The sequence below is a fragment of the Acipenser ruthenus genome, chromosome 28, assembly GCF_902713425.1.
Source record: "Acipenser ruthenus chromosome 28, fAciRut3.2 maternal haplotype, whole genome shotgun sequence".
Lineage (NCBI taxonomy): Eukaryota > Metazoa > Chordata > Actinopteri > Acipenseriformes > Acipenseridae > Acipenser > Acipenser ruthenus.
The window spans coordinates 19,315,558-19,339,047 of NC_081216.1; the positions used below are offsets into that span (position 1 = coordinate 19,315,558).

Consider the following 23,490-nt stretch of genomic DNA (forward strand, 5'->3'; position numbering starts at 1 on the left):
AATAGATACAACCTCAGCAGTAAATTTGATGGTTTGGAAATTAAGCTAAGTGGATGAATGAGAAACAGTAATGTTGCCGGCCTGTTTAAACAAATTCATAAATTAGGAATATAAACAGTGCTGGTTATATAGGAAAATTCAGATTGTAGGTGTCTCTTAGATAAGTCTAAAAGAAAAGGAACAAATTAGAAAGTGATTTGTGTTTTTTTAACCATTTGTACACAGCTGTGTTAACACGGTGCTTGTTCTAAGTGCCAGATGATACAGTAAGTAATATCTGCGTACTATACCACTTTAGGTGCAAATATTAGGACAGACAGCTAGGAAGGCTAGCCAATTAAAATATACTTGCTTACATAGATTAATCTGTTTCATTATACAGTATTTTGAGAGTATATAGAAATATAGGTTTATTAAAAACTAATAAAACAGTATATTTATACGCACAAATGATATAATTTTTTTTTTTTAACAATTTCTCCCATTATATAAATACATAGAAAGCTTGTTGTTTAATGACTAACTAATGTCTAGACTTCTTTTTATTTACTTTTTTTTTACTTGGCGCACAGGCAGTATAAAGGTCTTAATAGTTAATTTGTTGTTTCCATTAATGAACTGGTTAGAAACTGCAAAACTATATACAGATTCATACCTGTAAATCTTGAAATATTTTAGTCAAAGGTGTGTGTACTAAGGAAGAAGCTGTTTGCTGATTCTCAGATTCTGAAATAAATCTTAGAACTGTTTCATAACAATTTTACTCTAGACCCACCAGTAGTGACCACGGACTTGCAGAAGGTAAAGGCTGCCTATACTTAGCTCACATTGTGTCAGTCTGAAACAAAACCCAGCCCAAGAACACATCCCACAGTGTCCTGTTGATTTTTTTTCTCTCCTGGTGTTTTTCTTGTTAATGTTGAGCAAACTGTTTTGTCTTTGCGTTGGCTTTACATTGGCCACAGCCTACACAGAAAGGACGACGGAAAAAGGGGAGCATTAATACTCTCTACTGTGTGCGGCCAGCCGGCAGTTAGAGAGGGGGCCCATGTTTTCTTAGGGCTCGGGTGGCAAAGCAAAGCATCAGCCTACAGCAGCAAAAAAAAGGGCCTTTTTGTTTTCTGGCTGGAGAGTCCAAGCATTCCCCAAGGAATACAATGAATGGGCCGTTTTATCCGACACAGACACAGAATTTTTGTTTTTTTCATAATTATTCTTGCCTGTCATTGGGTGTGCACATGACATTTGAGCGTGTTTTAACATACTCATGTGCCTGCAATAAAGTTACTCATAACAATCCCGGGTTTCTATAGACAACAGAGACGGGTCTGTTGTTTTCACAAGTCCCAGCAGCTGGGAGGCAATTGTGAAGACAACGGCTTAGTCTATCTGTTAAATACAGGAAGAAAGGAAAGTACACCGAAGTTCCTTATGTATTATTGTGGACAGCACCATTATTAGATTATGGGTGGTCTGACTGCAGAAGTCAAGTCAACTGTTGGAGGCCAGACAGTCTTTTTTTCAGTTCCATTTGTTCCAAACCATTCTTTTATACACACACTGAAGGACTGTTTGTATAGATCTATTTAGTCCACCGAGATACTTTTTTCTTTTTCTTTTGTAGTTGGTTGTTTAGACATTTATAGATACAATTTAACATCTATTGGTTTTATATGCCCTCTGTTAGTGTATCCCTTGCAAGATGTTCCTCACAAATGGTATCAAGTAAAGGAAATTGATTTACATTGTAATTACACATGCAGATACATTGTAACTTTATTGTAACACCACAGCTGCAAGAACATTACTAATAAAAACAAGTGGGTTTGCACATGTAATGAAATAGTAACTAAACTATAATATTACTGGGGTGTAATTACTGTACAGTGTCATTAAGTCATCAATAGGGATCAATGAAGTTGTTTTCTGACCTGGGTTAAAACTCCTTTTTTATTGTTAACAAGTCTTATGAGTCTTCTTGATCATCAGTAATGGAATAACGAGTTGCAGAGGTTCACCCTTGAGCCACCTTAAATGTAATTCCCATTACCTCCCATTTAAGAAACACGGCTCAACAGTAAAACAATGATTTATTTAACATATTTACAGTCAATATTTATGGACTTCCTGTTGCCACAAACAATATGTCAAACATGAATTGCTGCAGTTCATTTTGCTCAATAAATCTTTGAAGAAATCATTCAAGCAAAAACAAAAGTCTTTAATGGTATGAAGAAAAATACTGGAACCAAGATGGAGTATTTGAAATTATGAAGCGTCTCCATTACAAAACGTGGATGTCCCATTGACTCATTTACTGGTATGTTTAAGCTTGAATTAAAGACTTGAATTGAAATGGAGAAGGATATTATCTTGTGCATCAGGTACTTCTAGATGTTTTTTAACAACCACATGACAGTCCAATAGACTAAATGCTGTTTATAAATGCTCTAGAGAGAACAACAACTCAACTGATATACGAGGGATTGCATGCTGGAGAGTCACCTGATGATGAGGGATTCACACATTTATCTGTCTAGCCCGGATGCTCTATGCAACTTAAATACTGGTTATGCGTTATTTGAATCAAGGTTAATGCATTGAAACTTATTTTATACTGACTTGTATGAAATGCCATATAACACAATACAATGTAAAATGTGTCTGTAGTGTGGCACTTTTCATACAATCACAAAGCCCATTGAAAGTAAGATCATTTATAGAACCGGATAATCTATTTTATAATATAATGTTACTGATTTCAAAACTTTATATCTCATAACATCATCCTGCTGAGTTAAAGATTCTTGTGAACACCTTCAGGCAGTTGGTCTTTGAAGGGAATATCACTTTAATGAATAGAGGAAACTTTTCAGCGTTAATCCAAACTGTGGTTACTAAGAATTTGTGTGGGTGGGGAAGGAAACCTTTTACATTTTTAGTTCAAGTGTTTGACTCTAGTTTATGAAATTGTAGGTTGGGAGCAAGAATGTCAGCACATAATCTAATCTAACAACTACCCCATAAACCACCACCTTTCTTCTGCAAATAATCTGTTCAGATCCTATCTGCTTTTGTTAGGGGATATCTACGTTAACTGAAACAGCTGCTATGATTGGACTTGTCTGAATGCACTGTAGCTCAGGCTGGAAAGCTTCCACTTGTATCCATTTCCATACATCTTGGTTGTATACGTGGGATAATGATGTTGGCCCCAGACACACGTCTGGGTTTGTTTATCTGCTCTGGACTCCCTTCATTACCCAAGCTGTTTGAGGGATTCCCTATGGATTTTGCCAGTTTACTGCAAACCTTTTTAATTTTATGACCAAGCCCTGCCAAAATCGTGTTCTCTCTGTACTGAGTGGCAGCTCCTGTCCTGGCTCTGTGTTGTAATTCCAACAAATCCAGTGTGGAGGTGGTAATAATTAGAGACTGTGCAGACTGACAGAACATAGTATACAAGGTGTATTATTGAAGTGCATATGAAGGCCTGCTACAGACATGAAAAGCTCAAAGAAGAACCTTTAGGCTTATCTTTGATATTTCATATTCAATACTCACCCTAATTACCTAAAATATTTACAAACTTAAATTACACTTTACATCTATGAAACTCAAGAAGAATTTGCCTAAAGTACACATTTATGTTGAATCTACATGAATCCCATTTCATTGTAAATTCAATTGGCAGTACAAATAAGGTTCGGCTGCTCTTTGTGCTCTTAGCACTTTTCTAATTATGTGTCCATCTAGGACTGCACTTCTATAATATTGCAATTTTAAATGTCCTTGAAAGTAAAATACATTTGAATACTGCACGACAAAACAGCTGTAAAATGTGTTGCATTAAAATGCCATGACAGATTATGCTATTAAAATGTTTGACATTTAATACAGATATATATATATTTTTTCCAGTATAGGATTTAGGTTGTTATATACATTGCTATCCACAGAAAACATTCAGGTAAAACTGCAGAAAACTAGCAAGAAACTCCTCAGAACACAAAATGAACTACTCCTACCAGCAACTAAGTTGTACCTTCCTAGTTTTACAAATGCTTTATTACTTTCAGAAACTGTGCCACTGCACTTGCTTCAAAATAAGGCTCATTAGGTATTAACTAAATATGTTTTCCTGTGTAAGGAATTAGTGTAAGCAGAGGTTATCTACTGGTTATTTCTTAGACAGATGGAGAGCTTGCACTGTGTTGCTGAAAGTATACAATAAATGACTTTTACCGCATTTGTCTCTGCTAGACAGACCCTTTTGTCAGAGGTCATCGGTACAACATAAACAAATTATGTGCTTGTGGGGCTTTTCAACAAACACCTATCTAGCAGTATGAGATTGTGTCCTTGTGGCTGTAGATTTAATCTCCTACCTGTCAGTTAAAACGGGCATTTCCTGAAGCCGATAAGCCCCGGCTGTAGCAGAGAGGGAAAAAAAGTCATAGGCAGACAAAGCCCCTTTGTTGCTGATCGATAATTTCTATGCAGATTTGCATAGGTTTTTTTTTTTATCCCCCAAAAATAAATAAATGGTGTACTTTCAAAGGGGGCCAAAACCTGCCCTTTATTGCTGGCTAGCCAGGCAGAAAGAAAATGAATCAAAGTTGAGCTTTGTCTTATTGATCTGGACTGATTGTCATCTGGGACCAAAGAGAATATATCTGACTTTGATAGCAAAGCTACAGTAACCATAAGCCTGTTTGCAGGATTAGGGCCAGGGGTTCTCAAGATTCTAAGTGGAATAATGGCGAACTGATAAATTACTCTCTGAGATGTGTAAGAAATGTATGTGCTTGGCTTTTTTGATATTTGATGTTTATGATAAATTAATTACACGCACAATGCTATTTATGTACAGACGGAGAAGCATAGTAGATCCCTGTAGAAATGATAAACTCTTACAGATAAAAAGTAATGAAACATAGAATTCCCACAGTATGACTTAGCAACACTGTTTTCATTCTGAACATTTCAAGTATGTAGGATGAATTTGAAACTGTACATTATAGTATTTGTGTATTTCTTTTAGCAGATGTAAGAGGTTATTGTGAGAACATGTCAGATATAACCCCCCCTGCAACAGCACTATGGCCTTTAGATTCATTCATCATTTCATCTCAATAAAGTCAATAAATTATCTATGTTTAATGACGTAATATAATCATGGTAAAGTGTAATAGGTAAAGTGTTGCTGTGTAAAAAGAAATATGGAGGCTTCCAATTGTCCTATTATGACTGGAACTATAATTGGAATGGAATTGTACTGCTCGTACCATAAATATGTTTTTAGTTTTTACTATATATAAAAATATCATTGACAACTAATAGAATTTTAAAAAATGACTCTTTCCCTCTCCCTTTCTGTCCTGTACTGTGAATATTCACCCAGTATCTTCTCTAATCAGTCCTTTTCTGGCCAAAATTAGGCCTCTTTAAGTCCCTCAACTTTTCAAGAAGTTGCAGAAATCTGAGATTTGCTGCTCAACTTAAATCCAACAAGTGCACACAAGGGGAAACAGTATGTTAAGAATATGCAGATATTGCAACTCAGACCTGGGTAAAATGGCAACTAATAGATCCCAAAGGTGTAATAAGCACTCACAAATCTCTCTTACTTGCACTTTAAAGTGATCTCAACACACTACAGCACCCCAACAATGATGCTCAACTGACAAGATTATACATGTAAATGAATCGTAGATGTGGATATCTGATTGCAAGTTTATTAAAATGCCACTTTGCATGCTATGTTTTATTAATTTCTTCAGTCAGCCTACTTTTCTGCCACTCGCTGTATATGTTCTCCAGATTAAATTGTACACAGAAACACACTTAGTAAACACTTTGTTTAATCTATCACTGTGAAATTACACCTGTAATCTCATCAAGGTATTTTATTCCGAGGGAGGGCGGGGTGGAGAGAAATCTGTCAGAAATTAATGGGCACCTTGTTTTGAAATGATTGCATGTTTGACTTTCAAGTAAAACTTTAAAAGCCTTTGTCAGAAATATTATGCTAGTTTTGTTTCACAGTTGAAAATGCTTATAATAAAGCATTACAGCATTATACCTATTTCAATATGATCTGCTACTTTTATTTAAACGTTTATAAAGCATTTGCAATATTTATAAATAATATTTATGAATAGTTATAATTTGTAAATATGAAATGAGGCCTTTTGAAGCTTTTGAACTTTCTTGAATGTATATTGAATGGTAAACATGCTTTGAATGTAGTGCATGCTGTGTACATATATGTATATGTGTGTGTATATATATATATATATATATATATATATATATATATATATATATATATATATATATATATATATATGTCTGTCTTTAACGCTTCTCAACTGCATGAAAAACTGATTTGTGCTTCGTAATGGGTGAGGTCATCAGGGGCAAAAAGCATGTTTACCATTTTACCCAGGTGATTGTTATTAATTCATTTCTTACAGTAATGTATGTCAATTATGTCCAGTGAGGATCGTAGCCTTATTTTGTATGAAAATCACCCAGATGACAAACAACAAGCCAGGAGACCCCCAGATATATTTACTTTGATAAACTGAGGGGGTATTGGTCATTTCCTGTGACCAATAATATAAACAACGAATCAACAACTATTAGCTACATTCACAGGTATATTTTTTCATAATACACATGTTCGGTAGGTCTATACTTGCATCTGGAACCTGTTTTAGAAAAGGTGTCTTGGTAGAAATTATTAAATGTAGTTACAATTAAGAGTCTGTGCATCTTTAAAATATAATTTATGAAAAAAAAGAAAATGCAAGCACTCTTTATGCCACTGTGTATTTGCATGTTGGCAAATAGCAAGGACCCTGCCAAGTTGCAGTCTGACTGATTGCTACAGATGCTCTTTCTCAAGTATTCTGAGTCAGATCCTTAATGCAAGTCATCAGGGACAAACAATAGCACCTGTTCCTCACAAGATAGCAGGCCAGTTAGCCCATTCATGTGTCTTTAATGAAGCTTTGGGGGCAGATGGCATTATCCACCACTTAGCACCGCTAAGACAAAAGAGGAAAACTGCCGATGCAACAATGGACTATATTTATGAGAAGAGAAGGGAAGGTGTCTGAGTGTTTCACTCCCATCTGCTGCTCTTCACTCTTTCAGTCCTGAAGAACATCCTAGCAATTAGAATACTCTGGGCATTCAGCCGATTGCAGATAAACTTCAGTTTAACCCTTTCATGGCCTGGACAGGTTCAGAAAAGCACCAGTGGGTCTGTGCAAGAGGGACAGTTTCTGTTCCACTGTTTCCAGACAGAAATCCAGTGAACAGAAATGTTGCATGCCGAAGGGTGCTTCATTCTTATAGCAAAAACAAGAGAAGCAAATAACTGAAATTGGATTCATTTAATTTGTAAAGGAACACTATGTTATATAGCGCTTAAACAGGTTAAAGACACAGGAATGCCCTTTTCCTGCTTTACTATTTTGTACCAAATAAAACCAGACAAAATAGAATGGTAAGATAGTGGTTAATGGCTGTAATATTTACCCATCATTATTACAATATCTTTATTACTGCTTGCATTGAGTATCTGGTTTATTTCATTGCCCTTTTTACTCTCTACCAAAGTGATTCATTCAATTAAAGTCATTTAATAAAACGCTTTACATTGCAAGAGTGATGGGGAAAAAAGAATTTTCTGTGCAGGAACTCTTAAGTCTGGTTTTAGAATACTTGCATATAAATATGAGACTAATAATGTTTCCCATGATAGAATGGAGCTTTCCATCTTGGCAATCTGTTGCACTGACTGTACCCAGTGTTGAGTAATTAATTATTACATTTTTCCATGTGCCACGTATGCAACTGGGGGGCAGTATTTCATTTGGGTATTTCAGAACATTAACAGACAAAAGCACACTATTTTACAATAAAGAACAATGAAAAATACATTAGCCAAACACTTGCTACTTGCTGCCTTTTCCGTATCTGAAAAAACACTCCATCGTAAATTATAAGATTAAACTTTTAAGAAGTTTAAGACAAGTACTGTAGACAAACGTTTTGGCTAGTGTGTCACACTTGCAATTGTCTGCTTGACATAATTGCTGATTTTTTTTATCTTCCTATTGTATTACTTTTATAGTTAGTACAGTGTGTAACAGGGATGGAAACTCCCATTGTGTATATGAGCTTAATAAGAGCTTCTTACTTTTACACTGTGGTTGTGTTCTCCTCTGTTCTTCCAGAATCTTACTTTATAAAGAAGAAAGTTTGCCTGTCTGTCTTTTCCTTTATGCATTTGGACCCTGCAGGAGCCAGTGCAACCCAACTTTGCATGGCCTCCTCTTTTATCCAGGGGAAGGTCGAGGATGTTTGGATTCAAAATTCAAAATGTATTTAGTAACCGCATTGCTGGATCACTACAGTAGCCATGTATCTCGAATTAAAGAAACGCACAAAACCAAAAAATAAATAAAAATAACAAAAATTAAAAAATAAATAAAAAATGGTTAAAAGTTAAAAAAAGGGGTCCGAGCGCATTTGGTAACTTAAAGGAAATCATAAGGCTACCGTTCCCTATTTTGTCATGCATGAAATATTTAAATATAGAATTTCCCCGGGCAACGGCGGGTACTTCAGCTAGTTTATTATAATTACATTTCCTTATAATAAACATTCTGGCTTTCCTATTTTTGGGCAAGCCCAGATTATACGGTCATGCAGTATTGTTTTTTGGACAACTATCCAAGTAACTGTTTTGAAAGTCTAACTTTCCAATTATATTAGAGTGGTTATCAACAAAATACAAATAAAATAAAATAAAACTATTGTAATTTCACATGCATATAAGAATGTGGAACAAGGTATGCTTTCTTTTTCTGGTGCCCAATTATATATATATATATAGAGCTAGCTGCCCTTTGTGTTGTGATTGTCCCAGCCTTCATAATAATACAGAGAGATTGATACCAGTATTAATAAGTATTAACATAGCTCTCACTGTAGAAGTCGAATCTGACTTTTCATGGCTTCATTAGATTACAATACATTCTGCATTGAAATCTTAAATCAGATACAGAGGCAATAGAAAGCTGGATTTTTTTTTTCCTTCTGAAGTCAAGTCAGACTGACTGATCTTTGATCCAGTCAACTATAGACAGCCTTGTTTCAGGGTTGAAGGATTCAAGTGTGACTCAAGTACTTTTTTTTTGAGTACTCAGGTGACACAGACTTTGTTTAAAAAATAGCTGCTTAAAAGTTTTGCACAGTTTGTCTAGTTGTTACTTTTCAATAGATTGACTTTTCAGTCTTTTTGTTTGATTTTAAATATTTTAAAGCTGCATTATACAGAAATTAGATTACCAACTATGAAAATGTTGAAACTGATAAGTCTATGTATAATTACTGCATAAAGCTCGTTCTGAGGGCTTTATGATAGTTTAGCCTTGACTTGTCCTAAACCAGCCTTGACTCGGACTCAAAAGTGCCTGACTTTTAGTGCATCTCTGCTTGGTTGCTATTTAATTAGTGATATTGATAGATAGTTAAGATGAGATATTGTAGAGTTTTCTAAACAAAGGTGCTTACTAACAATCACGATTCCCCATGCTGCCTGCTACAGTATCAGTTGTATCCAATTTTTCTGTCCTTAGGTCACAACCTGAAATGTAAAAGTTAACTTGAAAAATAAATGTGTATTTGCTAATGGTTTCTCTCCAAATCAAGCAGAGTACCACAGGAGCGAACAATTTTCTCGGGTTAAGGACTTCTGTTTGCACTTTGGAATCATGTCCAATTTAACTAAGCTAAGGCTGCACAGAAGAAAAAAATACATAGCATAACCAGGCTTACCTCAGCTAAAATGTAAAAAGAAATAGCTGCTCAAAGCTAGTTGATTTCATGCCCCAGTGCTAAGGCAGTAATTGAACCCAGACCCTGCTTTATTACAAGTTGATTTTATAGAGAAATGAATTCAGAAAAATACTGTAAAGTGTTTATTTTCTGTGTGACCTTTATTAACCCAGTTTTCATGCCTTTCCCCAAAGGTAAAGAGAGTGGCTGCTAAGTTAACCCTCGCAGATACATGGTAGCATAGCTGCACCCCATCAGTGCTGTGTGCAGGAAAAGGGATACGACAATCAGATTGGGCTTTGTTTAAACAGTGTCACAGGTCAGCTGAGGAGATCAAGCAGACAAAAAGGGGTCTATCAATTCAAATGCATTAAGTCTGGTTCTGATTAACATTTGGCGGCACAACTTGAATTATATTTTAGAGTGTATTTTTGTATAGTGTTCTTTCTAGCTTTTAGGGAATTGATTTTGTCTGTCTGTCAACTATCTATCTATCTATCTATCTTTCTATCTATCTCTTCAGCAACTGACATGCATTTAGATCTCTTTTGTTGTACAAACTCTAAAAAGCTAATACCAGGTTAGTTCCCTCTAAATGCTACCATTTGTAACTTGTTGACTTTCAGCTGTAACTAGTCCAAAACTACATTTGCACTGATTCCCTGAATAATGATAACATGCACATACAAATGTGAGACAGAATAATACCTCTTGTCCCAACTGTTGCACCTTTGACACAAATAACGAAACAATGAAAGGCGAGAGCTTTGATGTGAGAATGTGAAATTGGTGGGGATTAGTTTAAGGCATGATTCGGATAGGTATTGTGTGAGCACACGAATGCTATCAATACTGGAGAAGTACCTATCAGGTTGAATTTATGCAGTGTCTGATCAGAGGCCTTTTTGTGTTTAGCAGGTTCAGGGTCACATGCCTCCACTGATGATCCCCATTTTTCCACACGACCAGCGGACTCTGGCAGCGGCTCAGCAGGGATTCCTCTTCCCCCCAGGAATCACATACAAACCAGGTACACTGCTTCCATCTCCCTTCCTGTCAGACAGAGAAAAGCAGACAAGAAACAACAAGAGCTTTTATTTTCCTGTAGATGTGATCAGACAAATGCCTTCATTTTTAAATCACCTGTTGTCTGTAAGGAGTTTTGCTAATTGAGCATTAAACGGTACATTTTGTTTTGACAGCTAGCACCATGCTTATAAATGGAACAGCTTACTGAGGCAAAAACTGTTTTTTTTTTGCTTGTTGCTACTTATGCAGGATTTTATTTCCATGAATTCCTATTCATCCGTATTTAAATAAATGATTACTTCACTCAGACACGTCTGTTTCAGAGTTGCATGACCCATTGTTTTGTGTGATTTATTGAAAAAGTCAACAGTACAGGTACCTACAGTTTAGGCAACAAGAATAGCAGTACAGGTACTAACTTTATTGAAGTAGCTGTTTCTAAGTATTGCTTAAACCAAGGATGTTCACCCTCTCATAAATTATTGAATTTTAACTCTGATGCAGTTAATCTCTCTTTAGTTAGCTAGAAATGCAAATGTCAAAAGCTGACTCTAACTTTAGCTAAGGCTTTTTCTTAACATGCAATGGCAATGAGTTTGTATCATTGTCCTGTGAGCTTATCAGTAGCCATCCTTAGAGAATCTCAGTGACATATTGCATTAACATCACAGGAGTGCAAACACATGCATACCGGCAGAACAGTAACTCATGTATCATTGGGATTTTTAAAACCTACAATATTTCATCCATTATGGACAACGGTTGAAAACAAGTCACCTTGTTTAAGCAATTCATAGTAAGTCAAGTTATTTTACCTTGGAAATGTCATCATCAGAATTCCTGTACAGCTGGAACACTTGAATATTACACTTCAAGGCAGTTTACACACTGAACAATGGATTGGCAATAGTAAAGCCATAATGGAAAAATGATTTCCATTACACGAGAGTAGATGTTAAAACTTCATGCTGATTTGAACTCGGCTCTCGCCAAGATAAGCACCAACTAAGACGTAGCTTTACAGTAAACTAATGTGATCCATATGCGTCTCCATCCATTTACGTTTCCTTCCATATGATGATGTAGAGATCCTTCTGTCTGGTGTTAATGGCTGAAGTGTAATGCTGGCTCCAGGGATCAGCTTATTTTGCCTCCCTGGCGCATCAGCACACACAACGGCTGCGATGCTGGCTCCGGGGATCAACCAAAGTGCGGCCTCCCCAGCGCATCAGCATGACAACCGTCTGGATTGAGCTAAGTAGGGTACATCTCTGGGGTTTTCAAGTGGGCACCTTCCATCCTCAGTGTTTCGTCGACTAGCCCACGACACCTCAAGAGGGCTCGACGGTGATTCTGGCGTCCCAGCATCACCCCCCTCCGTCCCCCACTCAACTCAGCCCAGCTTACTTACCTGTCCCCAGCCAGAATCTTTCCGTCTCAACCACAGCCAGTTGCTGCTCCTCTCTGCTGCTTCAGATAAGTTCTTCACTGTGCGACGCAACTCTTGGCCACTGAATCCGACGTCTCTGAGAAACCGGGTTGTAGAGTGTCAACATGAAAGCTTAACAGTTTACATATGAACGGTATTCAGCAAGAGGGCCATAAATAGGAAGCTAAATAAGGTCCAGTAATAAAAATACCTTTGCTTCGAGAAAACATATTGAGTGTTGCTTTGGTGAAGCAATAGTGTGGTGCCTATGTTGGTAGAATGAATAGCTGGAAGAAACAAGGCTTAGGAATCTTGTTCTGTTACATTTTCAGAGATGGTCATTCACTTGTTTTTTTTTTTTTTAACTACTTGGAAATATCAGTAAAAGAAAAATAAAATAATTCGAACATGTAAAAAGAATGTTGCGTTTGTATAGAGACAGACTGTCCGATTGGCTTTTAAGACCTCCTAGCAACTCAAGCACTTTATTTATTCAAACATTCCGATCACCTGCCTCAAGTAAAAAAAAAAAATGCATTCAAGTCTAGTAATTGCTGTTTTTTAATTTTAAAATGCATGAATGCCTACAACAACTCACTCTGACAAGCTGTTATCTCTTCACATGGCTCACACTGTCCTGCTTTGAAATTAAATTGTGTTTTGTTAAATGTTAAGTGTTTGTGACACTGAGCTATGCCACAAACTATTTATTTCAGTGTGTTTCAGACAGATTCACTGAAACAGTAAATGTAGGCTTTATAGTGGAGCTGGGTTACAATTCATAATAGTCTTTCAGAAGTGGCATAACAGCAAGGGATTTCACCCTGCTGGTTTCATCCCTTCTGTAGAATAGCCCCACACTGCTGTGATCACCTTTAAATGAGAGTGAAGAGAGTCACCAGCAGGTAAAGACTAGGAACGGCTGCCCTTTCCTGTGTGCTGTAAGGCCTTGACAGATGTTCAGATAATTAGCAATGCTTTTATATAGAGCAAGCCACATGCTTATAGTCTTTAAAAGGTCCCAATTCATTGCCATTTGGACTGGCTATTCTGCACCAACCTACTGGTCACTTATTCTGTATGATGCCATCTATTGGATATGATTAACTATTGCCTCATGTAACTGCAATTGGAATTTGGTGCATCAGTTCCAACAGTACCTCTGCGGTCTTGCGTTCACTGTATGGACCGACCACGCCGCTCTGCAGTGCCTTCTGTCTTTCCGGGAACCGGAGGGACAAGTTGCTCGATGGATCGAGCAGCTGGAGCCCTTCAACTTCACGGTACAACATCGGCCCGGGGTCTGCCACACCAACGCGGACGCCCTGTCCCGGTGGCTGTGTGCTGAAGAGGACTTTTTATATATAAAGAAACAGTGGCCAGCTATGGGGAGTACTGTATACAGACAATCAAACAAAACTGTGCTTTTAAAGATCTCAGTTTGTCTAACAGACGTTGCGCACCATACTGTCCTTCAGTGCACATTCAGAGAGCCAGTACCTACAGGTACTGTTCAGCTACCTGTCCCGACATGCTGCACCACCTTTCTTTGTGATTTTACAAGAAGAATGGTTCCTCACGCAAGCATTCCAAATACCAAAACAAATGTGAAAAAAAAATGCTACAACATGTCAATTGACTCCCTGCCAGGCTAATAACCGAGAGCCCTGATCCGTGCTTTGTATTGTTTGGTGAATTAAAGAGGTGGTATTCTTAGCTTCTATAATTAAAAATTAAAGCAAATTCCTGCCCTCGAGTGCTCGTTTTCTGCAAAAAAGTGCCTTTTCCCCCGCGTTGACTATTGGGCACCTCTAAAATAAAAAATGCTCACACTAGGGATTTCCCTTGTATCAGACCTCTCTGCTACTCTTTTGGTTAACAAAGCTTCAAGAAATGAACATTATAGTTGTGTGCATGCAAATAAAGGTTTTGTTGCCAGCAGGTGAGTTGAACAACAGTACAGGGTGTGGTAAAGATTCAAATTGCTTCACTTAAAAAGAAAAGAAAACCAGCTGTTTTCAAACTACAGGAGCATGACAGCTGTAAAACAGTGCCAGGGGGAAGTCTTTTGATAGTTTGATTTTTTAATATGTTTCACACAGAAAGTGTTTTAGTACAAATAAAGCAGGCTATTATTGAATCTACAGTGCGGGTCGCCTTGTGTAATGGGGATGCATTATTCATGGGTTTGTAAAGAAAGATTTCCATGATAATAATAAAAAAAAACAGCCTTTGAAACAATCCATGCAGCTAACTGAAGTTGTTCTATTTATTTAGTTATGGAATCCTTCATTGCATGCTTTATAATAGGGGAAACATTTTACTTACATTAATAGAAACCTTATGTGATAGGAATATATAGTGCTATTTCTGTTTTTTCAAAGCCGATAATGAAGCCAGATAAATAACCACTAGTTGACACCCTGATCAATTTATCTCCCAGATCAAGATGCACCCTGAGTTCATCTTGAAGCCCTTTAAGGTCCAATATCCTGAATGCTTACTCCACATGACCCCAGAACAATATAGTGTTAGAGAATGGAGTGTAGCGGAGCCTCATGCCATTGAAACACTATTGTCAGTTGCCTATGTCTACTTACATACTGTGCTCAATGGGCTGATAGTATGTTAAGGATGTAATGCCAAGAAGCATGCAGATTAGAAAAAAATCCACAAAAATGAGTGTCGAAGCAAGAATGTTTATTTTGCATTATGTTTTTACTAGATTATATTTTTCTTAAATATCAGAACCACTCAGCACCCCTGGGCACCCCTTGAAATTTGCCATAAAGTTGGGTCAAAGTTGGTGGTACAAGAAAAATGACAGCTTTGACAAGAGCATATCCTGTTCAAGCAAAAAAAAAAGCCCATTCATAATTCATATCTTATAATATATATATATATATATATATATATATATATATATATATATATATATATATATATATATAACCAGGTTTCCTTGTTTCCTTGCCTAGAAGCAGCAGATAGAATTTCTTTTGGCTTCTGTAGCTTTTTTTTTCCCCACCCTTGAGGCTGGTTTATGGTTTGGTGCTGGTATTTAAGTGTGTCACTGCAAGACAAAGAGGATTATTTTAGTGCAGAGTTAGCAAGTGATCGGTACGTTTCACTTTTTTGTTTGTTTGGAAGTGATAACGAGTTTGTTGGTCAGAGCCCCCAGAGGGATGCGTTCCATCTGACAAAACAGCTACATCATTTGGCACAGTTGGCAGTCAGTCCTCAAAGAAACCCTGGATGGAGTAAGCACAGGGATTAAAGTAGCCTTTAAGCAGAGCGGAGGGTCATTCCAGCAGGACAGGGTTCATTCACACTGGCAGGTAGCCCGGCAGTGTGCACTTGCCCATGCTGTGTCAGTGCTGTACACACACACGGGGCTTCGGTCTCTGCTGGTGTCGCTTCCTCACCTTTCACAACCACTTATCTCATCAATGATGAGTACAAAAAAACATGGATGGTATCAGCTGTATGAAAGAATGTATTAATGTCAAAGAAACCTCCTTTCTGGGACATGGAATCACTCTGTAAAATGAGTTGTAAAAATGCCAAGGACCAGGTAGTAGTTGTTTTTACATATTATTCGAATGGATGCATATTTATATGGCTGTGTTATACTGTAATAGTTTGTCACATGCACTTACACAAACACATGTATGATTATGACATCCATATGTTTGGGAGAAGTGACAGGCAGAAGTAGAATTTGAACCCCAGCCAATTCCTTACTGTGCAAGTGCTTACTAACAAAGCAATTTTGCCTGCTGGCTTGATCATTTCTTAATTCCTGTCGGCACTGCTACATTTGACTTCGGCTGGAGTGAAAATCTATACAATCTATACATGTGGTTACAGAAACATTTATTCTAAGACATCTATCTATTTATCTATGTCTTGGTAATACACATTAGTAACCATTTGGGGGGTGGGGGATAAGGCACATCGCAAGACAATGTTATGCAAAGATGAGCAGTATATAAGACCTGGAGCAGTTAGATTTTAGTTTGCTGTATGTTTTTTAAATGATAAAAAGCTGTTCTGCCAGTTGTTCTACCACCCATCTTTTAACAACAAAGTTCCTAGGTAATCTGGCAAGTCCCTGCCCAGTTGAGCCTTTTGTTTGTGCAGATGTTTGAGTTTGGAGCTCTGCTGCGTTGCGCAGGCAGGGGTAGGGACCATGTTGGCACATGCCTGCTGCCATTCTCTGCTCATTGTCTCAACCTGTATGCATTGTTCTTCCTGACAGGTGATAACTATCCCATGCAGTTCATTCCATCGACAATGGCAGCTGCTGCCGCGTCAGGACTCAGCCCTCTCCAGCTCCAGGTTTGTGCAACAACAAAGAATGCTTGGGATATGAGCCAACCCTTTAGTGGAAAATTGCTAACCAGCTGTATATGGGTTGTATGCTAAATACGTTTTGGGATTGTCCCATAAATTTGAACACCTTGTGCAGTAGTAATGTTTTTATAGCCTTACAAATTAAAATAAATATACAGATGCTTATAATACAGGTAATCCTAATGCTATTTGTATTACTACTACTACTACTACTACTACTACTACTACTACTACTAATAATAATAATAATAATAATAATAATAATAATAATAATTACACATCTATCAGAAATGTATTCTTTGTAGAAATGGTTATGACAGTGGTGGTTAATGATCATTGCAGTGGCCAGCCAGGGTCTAAAGCTTTTTCAATTAGTTCCTTCACCAGCATACACAATTACTAAGATTGCTTCATTTACATTTTAGCTGGGAGGGAATGGAGGTGTTAGGGCTTTTCTATCATTTCTGTTTCTGGGAATTATTGCTTCCAGTGAGGGGCTGCTTCTTTCAGTAGGAAATGGTGTATTGATTGATTGCCAATATTTGGGATCTTTATTATATAATAATGATAATTGTCATCACCTTTATTATTATTATTATTATTATTATTATTATTATTATTATTATTATTATTATTATTATTATTATTATACAGTCCTGTATTTGTATCTAGTGTATAAATACCACTATCACTATAGAAAATGTGTTACAGCTGAGACATTAAATATGATATTTAACCACTTCAAAGCAGGGTTTCAATCCTATAAACTGATGATGGAGGAGTTCGCTTTAAGCTGTATGCTTATATAATATTGATATTACTTTTATTAAGATTTCTCATTACAACTAGCTTTTCAATTGCAAAACAAAAGAAGAGGAAAATAAACAGAATTACTGAGTGGATTGCTTAGTGGCCGCTGTTGATAGCAATTAGGCATGACGTATTCTGATAGCTGGAAATGTTACTAAACAAAGCAAAGTGTTTCAGAAAAGAATGGACTCATAACTTTTCTTTCCCTGATACATGAGCACAATTTGTCCTTCAGAGCTTATCGCTCTTTGCATTAATGAGCCTTGGCAAGTCCTAACAATCCTTGCAGCTGTAGTTGGTCGGTTTGCAGCTTTATCACGCAGAAGTGAAAAGAACAATGAGGAAAATGTGAGGGGAGGGGGGGTAGTAAGTCCTCTCATGTTTGTATGTTTTCTGTATGCAGTTTAACTGTATGTGAAGGGAATGACCTTTACCGGTGAGGTCGGGCGTGGGGGGCCACTGCACAGATCAGGCATTGCTCAATGTGCCTCAGGAGCAAAATAATAGTAGAGCAAAGGCCAAACAAAGCTATTTTAGCCCTCTGGTGGAGCAGATGGAGGCATGAATAGTCACATATCTGAAGATTGAGGGGCATTATGATAATGTACTTAACCCTGGGAACAGTCTGAAACTGAAACAAAGCGACCGTGGCTTTTTTAACCTTTCGAGAACAGTGGGTTCTGGATACATTTAAAATGTATGGTACATTTCTCCTCAATTAGTCTGCTCCCTGTTATTAATACCAGCACACAGTTTGATATTTGCTTTGCTCAGCCAATTTAGTTGAGGTTGTTACAGAAAGTGAGTAAAGACAAATAATCGGGGTGGGCCAATGCAGTTCTCCGACAGATAGATCTGGCTTTAAGCAGCAAGCAGCCTTTTATGGACATCAGGTGACTTTTCATCCACATTCAGATTCCAGAGGGAGAGAAAGATAAATTAATTGAATAAACTGTCCAACAAGCAGTACACTATGTAATACAGATGTCTTTTTTTCTTCTTAAGTTTTTGTTTGATGCGTTGTTGCTCCCTCTTTTTAAGGGGAACCCCTGAATTGTAGAAGTATGAATTGTACCCCTAGAGCCATGCGGCAGTCTGTCTAGAGGAGTGATACAGAAATGTGGTGTTCTAGCTCTGAGGGTGCAATATTATCAAGTTTGAGATCCATTTCTATCTGTCTGATTATCAGTAGAAGAAGCTTAGGCACTAGTTGTAATGAACAGTACCTGGAGTTCCATAGCTTCCTCTGTATCCCTTCGTGTAAGGCAATTAGATATTGGATGCACAAGTATTTCTAATTAAAGTATCTCTCTGCGTCGGCATCCTGGCAAGGCATTATTTTAACCAATTTATTGTGTTTAGATTGTGTAATATATATGAACCTTAAAAATTCATCTTATTGGAGAAAATTAATTCCCACAATACATGCTTGGTAATGTGTTCAGCCATCCAGTCAAACTCCGGCAGGGCTGCCAGTCTTAATGTTGGTCACAAGCGGTTTAACAATTTTGTCTGTCATAACAGTCTACAGCCGTGGCAATAACACCTTTTATTTTATTTTTTTTTCGAAAAAGTGACAAAAGGTTGTGGTCAGATAATTGAAAATTAAACTGGCTAGTTACATTTCAGTGTTAGAAATTGTAATTTGTCTGTCAATACATGGACATGCAGGGCCGCGTTGTAAGTGAGTGACTGTCAGCAGGAATTCCTATACGAGCAGTAATTTCACTCAATGTTTTCCTGACAGATTGCTCCCTTCTTCAAGTCGCTGGAGAAAACAAATTGAAACAATGTTACAGACTGAGTGCCCCTCTTCATTAGCATTCGTGGGGATGTTTGATAAGAGTCTGTGCGTCGGAAAAACAATGCTGGTTAAGGTGGCATCCCTTTAGACAGCCTGTCGCCTGTTAAAACTGACACCCTTCACTTAATAGGGAAATTGTATTTCTAGAAAAACAATTCAATCAGAAAATGTTTTGATTACCATGAAAATAAAAACATTTCTGTCATTTAAATGTTACCGTATTTGTGCAAAACCTATACAAGGGTGTACTTTTATTATTATTATTATTATTATTATTATTATTATTATTATTATTATTATTATTAATGTTGTACTGTTTCAAAATTGAAAAACTGTAATAAATAGGCAGTACATTACAGTAACATATTATTGTGTGACCTACTGTATATGCAGTAAAATGAAAAGCATGTTTCCGCAGTTTTGGTTCGCTTGTGCTGCTGTAATGCAGATTGAATGCAGCCAGGCTCCTCAGTAAAACATACTTCCCTTTTTTAATTGCCACATCCTCAAGCTTGAAAGTATTGGCTGTTATATTGCTTGAGTGGTGACTCTACACAATCATTACCATCAGTTTTGTAAAACGCTCATTGCTCATATTAAGGGTTCCAGACTTAGAATTGTAAAGAAATGAAAAACGCTGCAGAAAATCACTATTAGATAATCATTATGGATGCAATTTAATACATTATTTATTTTAAAACCTGGGTATATAGAAGTAAGGAACACATAGAATGCAATTAATAATAGCAAATATCATGGAGTGTCGTCCTCGGTCCTGCCTACCGAGGGACTAAGTAGTCACTCCGCGGAGATCATTAAATACCTGACCTGTGGCAGGCATATCCCAAATGTATTGGTTGTTGGTCATCTTCAAATTGAAAGGGAACCAGTACATTGCAAAGATCAGAAGTACCACCTTGAGATTCTGCGTCTGCCTGAACAGCCATCTCTGGAGTGGAAGCCTGGTTACCAGCTCCTAGTGCATACACTGCCTTCCTAGCTCTCCCCGCCCCCACCACAAGACTGCAGCGGAGTGCTAGCCAGGAGTACAGCAGGTTGGATGCCAGCAGATGAAACAGATGTTAGGCCATACTGGAAAGTATCGGCGCGATGCACCAGGAGTTGGATTTTCCTCCTGACATCTGGACACTGCTGGGTCAGAAAAAACTTCCTCGGGCGACAAGGCTGTACTTGCCTTGTGGCAATGATGGGTCTTGGCTGCTCTGTAACCTATTAGTGCACTGTTGCAGCAGTAATGCAGTCTTTGTCGCTTGGATGCTTTGTAGAAAGAATATTAGAATGAAAGGCTGTGGGGGGCTGTATTGGCAGCTGAGCCCTATTTCAAACCCCCCCCCCCCCCCTCCCAAAAAAAAAAATTGAAGATGAGAAAGTAAACCCAAATTTGATTGCAGAGTCTGCATGTCTTTTTCCTGTGCAAAGGCCAAGGCACAAATGTCGCTCACAGCACAAATTCTGCACATACGTTTTCCAAATCTGCTGCTGAATTAAACATCTGTCATACAGTTTTCAACAACAAATATTGCGCAGCAGCTTTTATTTTCCCTTAGAACATATCAAGAGAAAAATGTTGGACATGCAAAGCTCTTATATTAGCCTCTCATGTGATATGATAACTGAGGGTTAATTGGTGAATTGGAGAGTTTATTGTTTTAATGAAAAAAAAAATGTATACATACAAGTTATTTACATAAATAAAAATACAATAAAATAAGGTCCATGTGGTATATAAACTTTAGGATGGTGGAATTAAGACTCGCCACTGTTAAGACAATTAAAATTAATTCCAAAGAGCAGAAAAAAGGGTTTTATTGTAGTTGATATTAATACATGCCTTATCAAATAAGAAACACCAAGCATCTAGAGTGAAGAATATTGTGCGGAAGCACTGTCAGATGCACCTATTGACTTGTATGTCTTCACGTTATAAAAAAATAAAAAAACAGGAAGACTCTGGTAAGTATCACCTGCAACTGTTTTAGTCGCACTAGCGTATTGACTTTTTGTTCAGCTTGCTGCATTGAAAGGGGGCTTGAGCTTAATTTGCTGTCATTGAAACTGCACTATTGATGTCAGTGAAATGTTTTTGAAATAAGGTAGGATTAAAGGAGCACACACTTTAATTGACAGGTGCACCTAAATCGTAACATACAGATAAACAACATTTTTGCCCTTTGTCTTTTTTAAAGGCAAGTTTGGACATGGTTTCCTAATGTTTTTTTTTTTGAGAATGCTTCAGACAAGAACATTATTAGTCTAAGCAAGCACAGCATTACCTCAGTGTAGCACCATGTCCCTTAGCATCCAGATGATATTTGGGTTTTAATTTCAGTAGCATCACCGGTTAGGGTTGGATCATTACGCATTGAGAAATACACCCCAATCAGGCATGGGAAGAAGATTGCGCATGTGATTATGTAAAATAGAGAACAGGAGGGGGGCAGAACCTCTACTCACATGTGTGCTGTTACAGCTGCGTGGAGCTCATTGGTGAACAGGAGGTGGCTGCAGGGGAGCCTGCAACTTTGTTTTGCAGAAGAAAGCCAAGGATTAGGGACCAGCACAAGGGTAATGAAAACATAGAACTACTGTAAGGGATACCAAGTAATATTTTATCACTATGTATAGCGTATCAAACCAGGCAACAATAAGGGCTCCCTAGCTATTCTAACCTTTGCAATAGGATACTTTTAGTTTGGTCTAAAATGACTGCTACAAGATGGTGTGCTGTCAGTAATAAAGTGATTGCTACAGATAGAAATGTATCTTGGCATGTTCTGACATTCTGCTCATTCCTGAAGAAAAACAGAACAAAAAAAGCTTCGCTTCAGTCTATAAAAGGATAATAGGTATTTCATGGGGGTGGGTGGCGGGTGACCACTGTCATTTAACCTTCACCTACACCAAAGGGGGGGGTATTTTAATTAATAGAGGCTAAACGCCTGACCTGAGAGGTGACCCAAAGTGATTGAGACTGTGCTTTCCAAGACACGTTCCGGTCAGCAGGGATGTTGAGGGAGGAGAGGGGAGGGGAGGGGGAATTGAAAAGCACCATTTGCTGGGACTCTCTTTCTGTCTCTAACTAAGCTGTATTTCAGCGAGTCATTTAATGCTCAAATGAACAAAGGTATTACCTCAGCCGCTCGGGTGGATCAAACCCTTTCTCGGAGGCCTGTTCAGAGAAGCTGTACAAGAAAAGTGGCTTAGCATCATATTCTCAGCAGAGCTGCGCTCAGTCAGTTATAGGCAGAAAAAGAATGAAATGAGGAAATGAGGTGAGACACAGCCATGCAGTGAGTCAGTGAGGGGTTTGTATGCATTTTGCCTTCAGTCAGCAGCTTCACAGGGGAATAGCGTTCTGCTGTTTGGGGGGGGGGGGGGGGTGGCTTGATGAGTGTGTGTGCAGTGGGGTGGGGGGCGGGGGGGCGGGGGGGATGACCAGTAGTGTACTAAGGAAAGGCTTTCCGTATTGCTTTCGCTTTGTTCTGTAGCTTGCCCGTTGTTCTTTTTTGATATGGTAGAAATAGCACGTTCACCCAGGGGACCTTGGGGGCAGTACCTAACATTCAATGAGAAGAAGATGGAGGCGAAGCTTCTTTCTTGTTGAGTCATCCAACTCATTCCCCAACCCCCACCCACCCACCCCGAAAAAAGGAACTTCAGTAAATAAATATATACTGCTTGCATGTGGGGAGAGCTATTTCTGGAAAGCACTATTTAAATCACAATAGGACCCATTATTAAGAAAGAGAGAAAGAAAGAATGAAAGCTATCTTGTTCTGTTGTGTGGGTATGGTTTAGTTTGTACAGTAATATATTCTGATATTCAGAACAGTTTTAAGAGGGTTAAGAGATTAACCTGTTGCAAGCCAATCCTGAAGAGAGCATTCTTTGTTTGGAATAAATCACAGCCCCCAAAAACTCAAAAACGTCTCTTTCTTAAAAAGAACTACAGAACCTGAAATAATTGGGTTCAGTTTCCTTAAAACACCCCAACTGAGAGTCACAATATAACCTCACAACCCTGGCTTTGTAGGGGTTAATAATGAAGCCATTTGGACAAATGGTACGAGCTGAAGGCAAAGAGCCAATATATCCTGATGGTGAATCCCTGCTTAGCCATTGACTTTCAATATGACCCTCATTACAGGTTTCCTTCTGGTGCCTTAGTCATTCAAGTGGGGGG

General features: G+C 37.9%; 1 protein-coding gene across 11 annotated transcripts in view; it reads left to right on the plus strand.

Annotated features, from left to right (window-relative positions):
• LOC117434574 (transcription factor SOX-6) overlaps positions 1 to 23,490 on the plus strand; it is a 167,278-nt gene that overhangs the window by 115,532 nt on the left and 28,256 nt on the right. For 9 of the 11 annotated variants that reach the window (XM_059002998.1, XM_059003004.1, XM_059002996.1 and 6 more), the window contains 2 exons: positions 10,774 to 10,888; positions 16,578 to 16,657. In XM_059002998.1, coding sequence (XP_058858981.1) covers positions 10,774 to 10,888; positions 16,578 to 16,657 — 195 coding nt within the window. The remainder of the gene's footprint in view (positions 1 to 10,773; positions 10,889 to 16,577; positions 16,658 to 23,490) is intronic. The other 2 variants (XM_059003001.1, XM_059003007.1) reach the window with 1 other exon arrangement.